The sequence below is a fragment of the Erythrolamprus reginae genome, chromosome 5 (assembly GCF_031021105.1).
Source record: "Erythrolamprus reginae isolate rEryReg1 chromosome 5, rEryReg1.hap1, whole genome shotgun sequence".
NCBI classification, from domain to species: Eukaryota; Metazoa; Chordata; class Lepidosauria; order Squamata; family Dipsadidae; genus Erythrolamprus; species Erythrolamprus reginae.
The window spans coordinates 76,498,919-76,511,165 of record NC_091954.1 but is presented as its reverse complement, the minus strand read 5'-3'; the positions used below and the strand labels follow the sequence as shown (position 1 = coordinate 76,511,165).

The following is a 12,247-nucleotide window of genomic DNA, read 5'->3' as shown; positions in this document are numbered from 1 at the left end:
AATAGCATCTCTTTATGTGTGGTTGGTTTTATAATTACATCAAGAAATTTGGAAGGGTGAGCTGCCATATAAACAACCAACAAATATCACTTTACTGTGCATTGATAATGTTACGTGCTAAGTTTGCAGAAAAGCAACCAGGCTCAAAGAACACTAAGAACCCAAATATTTGATCGCATTACCATTTGGATAGTAATGTAAAAGTCACATATCTTTCCTAATTAAAGAAGACATTCAGCTTTTATATTTCTATGCATTATAACAAAAATAGAATGGGCTGCTAAAACCTGGAAATAGAGCAAATATAAAAAAAAATTTTTTTTGCTTTTGAGGTTTACATATTTATTTATTTATTTGATTGATTGATTGATTGATTGATTGATTGATTTGTATGCCGCCCCTCTCCGAAGACTCGGGGCAGCTAACAACAATAAAAAAGACAATGTAACAAATCTAATATTAAAAAATAATCTAAAAACCCCAATTTAAGAGACCAATCATACAAACAAGCATACCATGTATAAATTCTATAAGCCTAGGGGGAAGGGAAAAAAATGTCAGTTCCCCAATGCCTGATGACAGAGGTGGGTTTTAAGGAGCTTGCAAAAGGCAAGGAGGGTGGGGGCAACTCTGATATCTGGGAGGAGCTGGTTCCAGAGGGTCGGGGCCGCCACAGAAAAGGCTCTTCTCCTGGGTCCCGCCAAATGACGTCGTTTAGTCGACAGGACCCGGAGAAGGCCAACTCTGTGGGACCTAACCGGTCACTGGGGTTCGTGATTCATGATCTTAGAAAATAAGTTCCTAATCTAATTTATATATTTTGTGTTTGATCTTCTTAGATTCATGGTGGAATAATTAATCTAATAATAAATTTTCTTTTCTCTCCAGAGTATCTCCTTTACAGAGGGGTTAAGAATCCCAGCATCTAATGCATGCACATATGCCTCCTTCCAAATGGATAATTTATTACCTTCAAACATTGCCAGCTTGTCCTCTTTGACAGAAAGCAATTCTTTCTTTTTGGAACCCAGAATGTCGCATGGAGGGAGCTTGTCAGCAGAAGGAAATAGTATAATATCAGAAGAAACTGGGAAGAAAGTGGTACAACAGCCTGCATCACCAAACCTCCAGTCATTCCAAGGTGTTGGGATTTGTAATGTTGAAGAAAACTACAGCCCCATTTGTTCTGATGTTGAGAATCATTGTGCTTTAGAAATAGCAGTAGACAAATATAGCAAAGAAGGCAGGATAACTTACAACAATGACAATGATGATGATGATGATGATGATTTTACCACAAGCATGGTCATTGCTGGTAAACAGCGTCAACTTCAAGGTAGGGATGCCCCTCTTGTAAAGCTGGTTAGTTCTCAGCTTCATGTTTCAGAGGAGTTCATTGATGATGATCCAGCTGAAATTTCATTTTTTGCTGGAGGCTCTGAAGCTTTCTCTTACTTATATGATGGCCTAGATTTAAAGGACTCGAGTCTTTCCAAGTGTCTCTCAAATTCACCTACTTTAACTAAAGAAATTTTGCAACAGAATATGCTATCCTCTCACTCAAGTCCTGATAGATATTCAATTGAAGCAGTAGATATGAATGTGGATGATGAATTTGAATTTGAAGGAGATAGTGATTTCAATGGAAATCAGCAGCCATCAGATACCTCGGAATTATTTGAAGTTAAAGCGCAGGCAAGCAGAATGCAAAGTCTCCTGAGTCCTTCTGAAACTAGTTCACTGATTAATAACCAGTCTGAAAGCAGCTCTCTCAACAATTTAACATTAAATGGCGCACCGTTTATGCATACTTACAGCTCTGCTAATCAGTCTGAAGCTAGTTCTATGGTGAATTTTCCAGCCTATTCAGTTCGTTCTGAATCAAGCTCTGCTCTTCAGTTCACTGACATTATTGACCAGTTAGAACAGCTGAGCTACCCACCTACCACTACAGAAGACTCCAGTAGTTCTGATGATTCATGGGATTCAGAATCTGCACCCCCATTAGATATAAACCTCTTTTTTAGCAATCCTTTCGCTCAGGCTTCAGTAGAGAATTTCTCTCTTGATTTTCAGAATAATCTCAAAAATCTCACTAAAGAAGATAAGTCAGAAAACCCATGCACAAACCATTAATATTTGGGATGATATGTCACATTAATTTATGCTGATTAGAATCAGATTTTTAAAAAGATCCTGGGCATCATTTTTTCCTGATTATGTCCAATGATTCATTCATTGGAATATAAATTTGTAGAGTAGATCATTATTGTTGATTCTCATTCTAATTTTTTAAGGCATCAAGAACAAGTTACCATATATTGCAGTGAAGGCATCAATAGTAAATACAAGGCACTGTAATATATATATATATATATATTCATTTATTTAATTTTTTTTAAAAAAATTGCTATAAAATTAATATTGTATGGTATATGTGTGAGAGAGATAAAAGTGAGAGGAAGACAGAAGTCCTAAGTTACAATTTCCAGAAGCCCTTAAAGTATATACTTTGCCCATTTTTTCAGTAACTCTTCTACTTGTTACTGAGGTTAACTCTATTATCTTACAAAAAGAAGCATGATTTTCAGAAACTGGAATGAAAACTAAGGCCCATCTATAGTTTTGAAATTAAGCTATCCATAAGGTTGTATAATACTTATCATTCTTGCCTTTGCTATTTCTAGAATTTACGAATTAATTTTTTTTAAAAAATAAGTGCAATTATTAATATACCACATTGCCTGCAGTTTCAGTATGAAATAGAAACTAATTCTTATATTCTTAGGTATTAGGAATATAAGAATGTATTGGTACGTTTTAGAGTAACAGCTAAAAGTACTTTTTCTCAACATTTTATCCATTTTATTAGATCTCCAGGCTATCAATGGATGGATGGATGGATGGATGGATGGATGGATGGATGGATGGATGGATGGATGGATAAAATATAGTATAATATAAAACAGCATTCTTGAATAAAGCAAGATGAACATGCTGGACAAATAAATTTCTTCACTAGCTGTTAAAAAAATCAGAATGTAGGCAGCATACTATGTACTGAAATGCAGATTTGGGTATTGAAACTAGAGAGTCATACCATAGTATTCAATAGAACTTTGCATGGAAAAGCATGAATGTGTACAAATAAATGTCCAGTTCATTCTGTTGTTTAAAAAGGGAGGTTTCCCTTGTCCTTCCTTATAATGTTTCTTTTAACAGAGTTGTAGTTCAAGAGCTGTTTGTTCATTCTTAAACAATATATACTGTAGAGATCATTTGATTCATCTTGCAATAGTCTGAATTCCTCAAAGCTCTTAAGTTTTAAAATTGGTTTTCCTTGGCAAGATATTTTACAGAAAAAATCTCGACTTAATAAATAGAGGCTGATCCTCTAAGGGCCAACAATCAGGCAGGAAAAAATAGTGGTACTTTTTACTCAGATAGGAATATTAAAGTTCCTATGCAAAATAATTAACGTTTTCAGATAGTTTTTAAAAAGTTTTTTATTTAGAATACAATAAAAAAGAAAGAAAAAACATTGGACATGATGTAACAATTCAGTTTGAACATTTCCATCGTTATTTCTCTTCCTGAATACACTTCTTTATATAAATATATACTATAAATATATATACAAACATTATATACAATATTAAATCTACCTTTCCTATTTGCTAACATAAGAATATATATATATATATTTACAATTTGTCACTGATTCATAATCCCAATAGTCCTTTTCGCTTCCCACCAATGATACAATTAATCCCAGATTTAAAAATATTCTGATTCATTCTTATCTTTTAATTTCATTGTAAGCCTGTCCACTTCAGCACAAGACAGTATTTTATGTAATGTCTCTTCCTCTGTGGGATTTTCTTTGTTCTTTGATTTTGGTAAAAGCCACTCTAGCAGCAGGCAAAATATGCAACATTAAATAAACTATTCCCTTGTCATATTTATCTATGGTTATGCCCAATAAGTAAAGTTCAGTTTTTAACTCTATCTCCAATATTAATATTGGAGTTGCCAGCCGAAGCGCCCGTTTTCGTGCTGGTGGGATTCCCCTGAGGCGCCCCTCCATGGGAAACCCCACCTCCGGATTTTGCGATGCTGCAGGAGAATCCCAGCAGGGGAATCCCACCAGCTCGAAAACGGGCGCTTCAGCTGGCAATGCAAGTCCGGAGGTGGGGTTTCCCAGTGAGGAGGTGGGGTTTCCCTCGCTGGGAAACCCCACCTCCGGACTTCTGTTGCCAGTGAACCGCCCGTTTTTGCGATGCTGGGATTCCCCTGCAGCATCGCAAAAACGCGGAAGTCCGGAGGTGGGGTTTCTCATGGAGGGGAACCTCGGGGAAATCCCACCAGCGCAAAAATGGGCGCTTCAGCTGGCAAAAGGTGAATTTTGGCTTGCACGTGTTAATCGCTTTTCCATTGATTCCTATGGGAAACATTGTTTCGTCTTACAAACTTTTCACCTTACGAACCTCTTCCTGGAACCAATTAAGTTTGTAAGACAAGGTATCACTCTATATCTTTTTGGCAAGAAGCCATTTTGGTCTGTATGTATAACTTCCACCAAAAATCTTTCAGCCATTACAGCCATCAAACTTTTATAATCAGAATTTAACAATGAAATGGGCCCATAATTTTTAATGCATGTTGAATCTGAATTTTCCTTGGAAACAAATGTAATGATTGCTTCTTCCCACGAGGCCAGTATTTTTACATTTTTAAAAACTTTATTAAATAATTATATTAATATTGAACCTAAAGATTCTTGTAGAATTTTATATAATTCTGCTGGTAAATCATTAGGACTTGGGGCTTTGTGTTTTTGTTTGTTTGTTTGTTTGTTTCTTAATTGTATCTGATAATTCTAAAAGTGTTATCTCTTTATTCAACATGTTTTTTATTTTTTCTAGAACTTTGGGTAATTCGGCTGTTTGCAAATATTTTAGTATAGTCTTTTTATTTTTGTGTTCTTCATCTTCATATAATTTCTTATAGAATTCATAAGCCACATTTTTCTTCCCCTCATTCTTATTTATAGTCTCTCCCTCTTCATTATATAGTTTACTAATACTTCTTTTGTCCTTATGTTTCTTTAGTCTGTAAACCAACCATCTTCCTGGTTTATTTGTATTTTCAAAGAAATTTTGCTTAGTGCATTTTATTTGCTGTGCCAGTTCTTCCTTTTCAATGGTATTCATCTTATGTTTAATTGGTTCTATTTGCTGCTTCAAGTCATGTCTTCCGGCTCATTTTTGTAATTTTATCTCATCTCTACTGAGTTCTTCTTTTAAATTTCTCTGCCGCTGAAGTTTGATTTTATTTTCCCTCTCATGTAAGCTTTAGCTGTGTCCCATAAATTTTAGTAATTGGAATCTTTCTTTTTGTTCATTTGAAAAAACAGACTGATTTGATATTCTATTTTCAATTTGAATTCTTTATGTTTTAAAATTGCTCTTTTCGGAATACACCTCCTTATTTTCTTTTGTCCTCTCCATCTAATTCTGATTGGATTATGGTCTGTCCAAGAGTTTGTGTCAATTGTAATGTCTTCCACTTCCGAATTTAAATCTACCGACAGCCACGCCATGTCAATTCTGGACCATGATAAATGTCGACCTGAATAATAAATATATTACTTTTTTTCCTATATTTCTCTCCCCCCAGCTATCTTGAATATTCAACTTCTCCACCATTTTAAGGAAGGTATTAGGTACTAGGTCACTTCTATAATCTAAATGTCTATCTACAATTGCATTAAAATCTTCCATTATACAGATATTGTCATATTCGAACTTGCCAATAATACCATGTAGTTTTTTAATAAAATTATTTCTGCTCCTCATTTGAGGCATAAATTCACACAAGGGCTATTTTTATCTTATTCAATATTACTTCTATTATTAAAATTCTGCCATCTTCATCTTTATAACAATCGCCCTAAAGAAGTTCACATTAGATTTGTCAAGAAATCTATTAGAGATGAGATATTATTAAGGACTAGGGATGATCCGTTGGAATATTGAGGCAGGCAACTAATTGTACTTAAGCAAGTACCTAGAAGAGTGAGGGACCTGAGCAGACCTTATTAACAAATAACTTCCAAATTGAAAAGAAAAAATAATTTTAGATGGTTGACACTAGAAGGGATTATGGTGGCTTAGACTAGACACAATAGATAAAAGCAGAAGGATTTTATAGACAAAACTTTGGCAGTGAGGAAGAGTTAGTGGAAAGAGAAAACAGAAGAAGGTGAGACAATAGCATAGGCCATAGAAGAAAGGAACTGCAAATTAAAGACAAGGGAGCTGAGAAAGGAGAGAATAGAGATAATGGAAAACATGATAAGGATAGACTCAAGAAAGTTAAAGAGGCTAGACTGACCAAAACAAGAAGATCCAAATATAGATAGACAAAAGAGGAGGCAGAGATACTATCCTTGAACATTAACTAACGGCCTTAACTCCCCATTAAATAGAAAACAAATTAAATAAACTTAGCAAGATGAATTTGGATATAATAATTTTACATGAAGTCAATATTAAAAAACAACATCAGCCCCAAATTGGGGGTGATGTTTTCATCACTATCACAATAGAAAAAAGGAGGGGTTGTGGCATATATTAAAGAGGAAATTTTGGTGAAACAAATTTATGTTTTCAGATAGTTGCAGCAACCATATACCGTAAATCCATATAATTCTGTTACACACTGGTAAGGCATTTGATTGCAATAAATGAAATGTAATATGATTAGGTATATATATCAGATACATTCATTTTGTATAGTATACAGTATTATTATAGACCTATTCATTCTATATTAAAGTAATTGTTTTGGTAAATTTAAAAATTGTAAAAAGATAGGTGGTGTTTTGTAGCTGAAGGGTCTCACACAAACACAGTTGAACTTTGGAGGAACACTTTATGTTACTATGTGGATGTCATAGCAAGCGGCGTAGCTGATGGATTGGCTGATTTTGCGTAAGTTAAATAGGATCAGAGCTGGATACTAATTGAACAGGAGATTACAGATATAGACTAAGAAGGTTTTTAAAACTCTGAATGTCAATGGCAACCACTTTACAAAAACCCAAATGGACATATCTCTATTCACCAGGAGTCACGTTTAACCTGAAATGTATTTTACTATTGTTTTATAGAATCAAATACTTCACCTCTAATTTCATTTTTAATTATTATTGTTATCTCTTAATTAGTTAGAATTATGCTTACTTAACGATCTTGTTCACTTGAGATTTCACTTATACTAATCATAATCAGATATTACTATAAAGTATCATACATATTTTAAAAATGTTCCTTTAGGGCATTACTTAAAAGTCTGGTCATATTCATTCTCACATTTCCATTATGTGAATTTTTAAGTATTACATGGCATAATTAGACTTTTATAACGAAATTTTTAATATTGACTGTTGGCTACTTACTCTTTTATATTAAACTTCCTCCCAATAAATGTTGCATATTAGGGAGCACAAGATGACTAAATAAATAATGTGGCATACTTGTAGCATATTAGGAGATTCAACCACTAAATAATGAAAAAAACATTCCTTAGGTACAGTTCTTTGAGAAGCTGCCATTAAAAGAATGAGGGTATTCCTTCAATAGGAGTATATTAAAAATACATTATAATTAAATTAGTGGCAAAGCATAACAGGTTGCCTTCACAATGTACTGTAATTACCTTTATGAAATATTTTATAATGCAAATTATTTGTGCCTTGGTATAAGCAATTTCATGTTATTGGTGTTTACTTATTGGGAAAAATATTTTAGACTGGAAATTCTTAGATTTATTTATCATGATGATCTACATTATATGAATGCTTTATACATCTTTGTTTCTGTTGAAATTTGATTATATATTTACAGATTTGTATTGATAATTTTGAAATTACATATCCAATAAAATTAGAAGATATTCAATATAAATAAGAACACATTTTTAACTTTTTTCCCCTTGTTCTTTCTCAAAAGAGAATCATTGTTGATTTTCTCAGGCTTTCCTGATTTGCTGTCTGATGTTTACAGTAGGAATAAAATTTTACGCAAATATGAAATACAACAAATATTTTTTCCTAAAGCATTTTGTTCTTTTGTGATATTTAGTACAAGTTACTATTTTGGGGTGACATATTCTTGCTCACAGTTAAACATAGAAACATACAAGATTGACGGCAGAAAAAGATCTCATGGTCCATCTAGTCTGCCCTATTTCCTGTATTTTATCTTAGGATGGATATATGTTTATCCCAGACATGTTTAAATTCAGTTACTGTTGATTTACCAACCACGTCTGCTGGAAATTTGTTCCTAGCATCTACTACTCTTTCAGTAAAAATTAAAATTTACTTTATTCATGCAATTAGATGATTATTAGTTAGTTACAAAAAAGAAAACAGGCTTAAACAAGTGGTGCCAGTTACTATACCAGTAAAATAATCTACATATCCATATTTTCAGGTTGCATGAATTAAAAGATATTTTGATCATTTATATTTTTATTCATTTGATTTACATGGTCCTCAGTTAATGTTTAGATAGCTTTCCTTATCAATAAGTCTCTGGACTCGAAGGTCCTTAAATTTTCCCAGGATAAACATGTAGAGTTTTAAAACGTCAAGGACACTGAACATTTTTATTGATTGTCATCATATGTTATGCCACAATTCAGATTACAAATGTAGGAAAAGATGCGGCAGGGAGGTACTTATAATACATGTTCAAATTCTTTAAGTATCCTGTATCCACATTTTCCATCCAAGCAGAAGATTCTACTATAAGCCTCTACATAGCTTTATTGATTACTTTTACGTAGCATGTTCCAGTAATTCAATCAGACTTCTTTCCAATATTCTTAGTTTTTCTTAGCCATTCAGAATTCAGCCATATGATCACAAAAATACAAAAGTTAATGAGAAACCCGAATCTTCAATCTAAATTAGCTCTGTTTCTTTTAATAATGCCATGACAAATTTAAAGATAGATACTGGTGTTTTTTTCTAGCTTAAGAATGTAATCATGTAATGATTTAAACTTAATGTTAAAATGTGGTAGTGCTTCTGTTATTCCAGGAACAATGCTGTTAACAAGTTATTTTTAGAATAACATCAATACTACAGTAGTACAGTCACTTTATTTTATTTGGGAACTTTCCCAAATAACTGAATATTTGTCATTGATTAGGAAATTACTCATTCTAGTATTACTTAAAATATTAAATTCCTCTTAAAGATGTTAATTTGGGCAGGACAGGACATATTTTTAATAATATTGGTATTTAATTTAATTTATTTGGCTTCTATGCCGTCCAATCCCATGGGACTCATTGTTGAATTGTTATCCCGTGCGGGCATTGTTGAACAATATTAGAGAGCTATACTTTGTGAATATGAATTTACAGAAACAGATCTTGAGGAATTGCTATTTCAAGTAAGTAAAATATTTTCCTTGGGATATTTATCTATCCCTTTTAATCTCCATGTACTACTGTAGGAATATATACCATATCCTGGGAAGAAAATTTTTGGCTTTTTTATAGTGAGCAAGATGCAGATTCCCTACTTCCCTTGAATTGCACTCCATTTTATTCTGATAATCGGTATCATACTCTTATGATTATAATTTATGCTTTTTACAATAGATTTGTAGAAGGGAAAAAGATAAATGGTAATTACAGTTTTCCAGCCATCAGTGCAATTTAATAACTGAACTGACTGGTTTTTAAGCAACTTTGCAAATGTAATGTTACATAAGAGTTGTGGTGAAAAGATTTCACTAGACAATAAAGCACATGCATAAGATATATGCTTCAATCTGCTTTTGATGCTTTTATGAGAAGTAAAGATGCATTTCAGAATGTGTAGTTTGCATTGAGAAATCATTTACATTCCTTTCTTAGTCAGATGCAGTATAGTAGCTTTGTTATTGCTAACTATTTATACAACACCCTGATCTCAGAGCATTTTCTATAACCCTTTGATATTTTCTAATAGATCCTATATGTTGTGAATGCCTATTTGATAAATGGGGCTGACACTGATATAAAGTATGATTCAATAAAACTCATACCTGAGTTAAACTTTTAAACTGAAACTTCTAGGACATGTTATTAACCAATGTTACTGCACGAGAATTTTATTTGGTTCTGCATTTAAACTTTGGAGAAAACATTGCAACTCATTAAAGTATAGAGGAACCTCAGCTAACAACCACAATCCGTTTTGGAAAGTTGGTCGGTATCGAAACGTTTAGTATCTGAAACAATTTTCCCCATAAGAAATAAAGGAAATAGATTTAATTGGTTCCTAGCCCCTGTTGACTCGCTAATACAGTGATCCCTCATTTATCGCGGGTATTCCGTTCCAGGACCACCTGCGATAAAAGGAAATCCGCAAAATGGGATTTTTTTCTCTCTCACCCACACACACATTGTCCCTCACCTCCCGCCCCTCTCTTTACCTTTCGTCTCTCTGCCTTCGTCTCTCTCTCTTGGGGAATCCTCGCCAGGGGCTCCCGGAGACTCCGCTCCGCACCCAGCAGCAAAGCGTCACTTTGGCAGGGATGAGGTAGGTGTGCTGCTAATTTAGCCAGTCCTGGTGGCAGCAAGTGCTGAGATGGCTCTGGCGGCTTCCCTTCGAGGAGCAGCAACACTAAGAATGTCACATCCAGGCCCCGGAGCCACCTCAACAGTTGCCGCCACTGCTGCCAGGACCGGCTAACTCAGCGGTGCACCTGCCAAAGGGACACTTTGCTCCTGGGTGCAAAGCGGAGCTTCTGGGAGCCCCTGGTAAGGATTCCCCAAGAGTGAAAGACAAAGGCAGAGATACAAGAGGTAAAGAGAGAGAGTGGAAGTGAGGTACAATGTGTTGGGGGGGGGAGAAAAAAACCTGCAATGCACCGCATGAGAACATGTGGCATTGTAAAATTGGGGGTGACTTCTTTTTTTTGTCGCTTTCTGGTCGGTCATGTGTGGGTGACTTGGCTGTTCGGTATCTGAATTTTATTCAGTATCTGGTGCAAATTTTTAACAAAATTTTTGGTTGTTATCCAAAATGTTCGCTATCGAAGGCGTTCGCTAGCCAAGGTTCCACTGTATGCCGGGGGGGGGAAAGACCCACAAGGCTGATATTCACATTAACTTCCTTAGAACTCCTTTGTGTAATAAACTTTGTTGTGGATATTTTAGGCAGAGTGATTAATTATTATTCCCATACTAAGAATGCCAAAATTAAAAACTTAATACTCTTGCTAAAGAATAAAAACAGTTTTCAGGAATTCATATCAAAATATGGGAAGTAGAAAAGATGAATACTGTAGATTTAGAAAATGTATTTCTGTTCAAAGTATATAGAGAAAAGATCTTACACACAGGATAATTCAGCTTTTTTAGAGAAAATTCATTTTTATAATTCTTATTTTCTGGTATTGAGCCATGTGGGCCTGGAATGTGCTCTCTCTCTGTGTGTGTCTCTCTCTGTGTGTGTGGTATGTCTTGTTTCTCGGAAAGATGAAATCTATATTAAAGAGTTGACAAGTCCTCTGTTTTGCGGGAACAAACAGTGATTGTGATATATAATTTGTTAAGTAGTAGAGAAACATTAGGGGATTAATTCAGTATCACAAAGTGATCATTTTTTAAAAAAAAATAGAGACCTTGGTTTTTATATTCTCATAAGATGGGGCAGTATTTACATAAATGTACTGTTTTGCTCACTTCTAAGTAGATTAAGGAGGTAGAGGGGAACAGAGACTATTGGAAAAACCTGATTGGACATTAATGTTGGAATAGATTCCTTCTGTCTTCTGAATGTTTCCAAGTGGGCAAACATTGAACAAGTGTAAAAAACAAACAAAGCAATTTTGGAGTAGAAGACGAAAGACGGTCTTCAATCTAAGAAAAAAAGCCATTTTTGGAACTTCTGACGTAGCTATAATACACATGCTAAGTTTCTAGAATACTAACCTATTCATCATTTAACAAAAAGGGTGTGTTGTAGTACATCTAGCAGACCGACAGATATTCTATATTCATCCTAAATTTTTGAATAGACTTAAAGAATAGTTCAAACTAGACCTTGCTATGTGTTGTACTATACTTTGGCATTAGTTTGCCTTTTCCAAGTATTGGCAAAATGCTAATTGAGATATAAATAATTAAAGGACAGTTAAAATTATTGGATCTTTTCTTTTATATGCAAACATATGTG

General features: G+C 34.2%; 1 protein-coding gene across 2 annotated transcripts in view; it reads left to right on the top strand.

Annotated features, from left to right (window-relative positions):
• FARP2 (FERM, ARH/RhoGEF and pleckstrin domain protein 2) overlaps positions 1–12,247 on the top strand; it is an 81,165-nt gene that overhangs the window by 33,375 nt on the left and 35,543 nt on the right. Inside the window, exon 13 of one of the 2 annotated variants that reach the window (XM_070753220.1) lies at positions 889–1,141. In XM_070753220.1, coding sequence (XP_070609321.1) covers positions 889–1,141 — 253 coding nt within the window. Of the gene's footprint in view, positions 1–888; positions 1,337–12,247 lie in introns of both variants that reach the window. The other variant, XM_070753219.1, reaches the window with a different exon arrangement.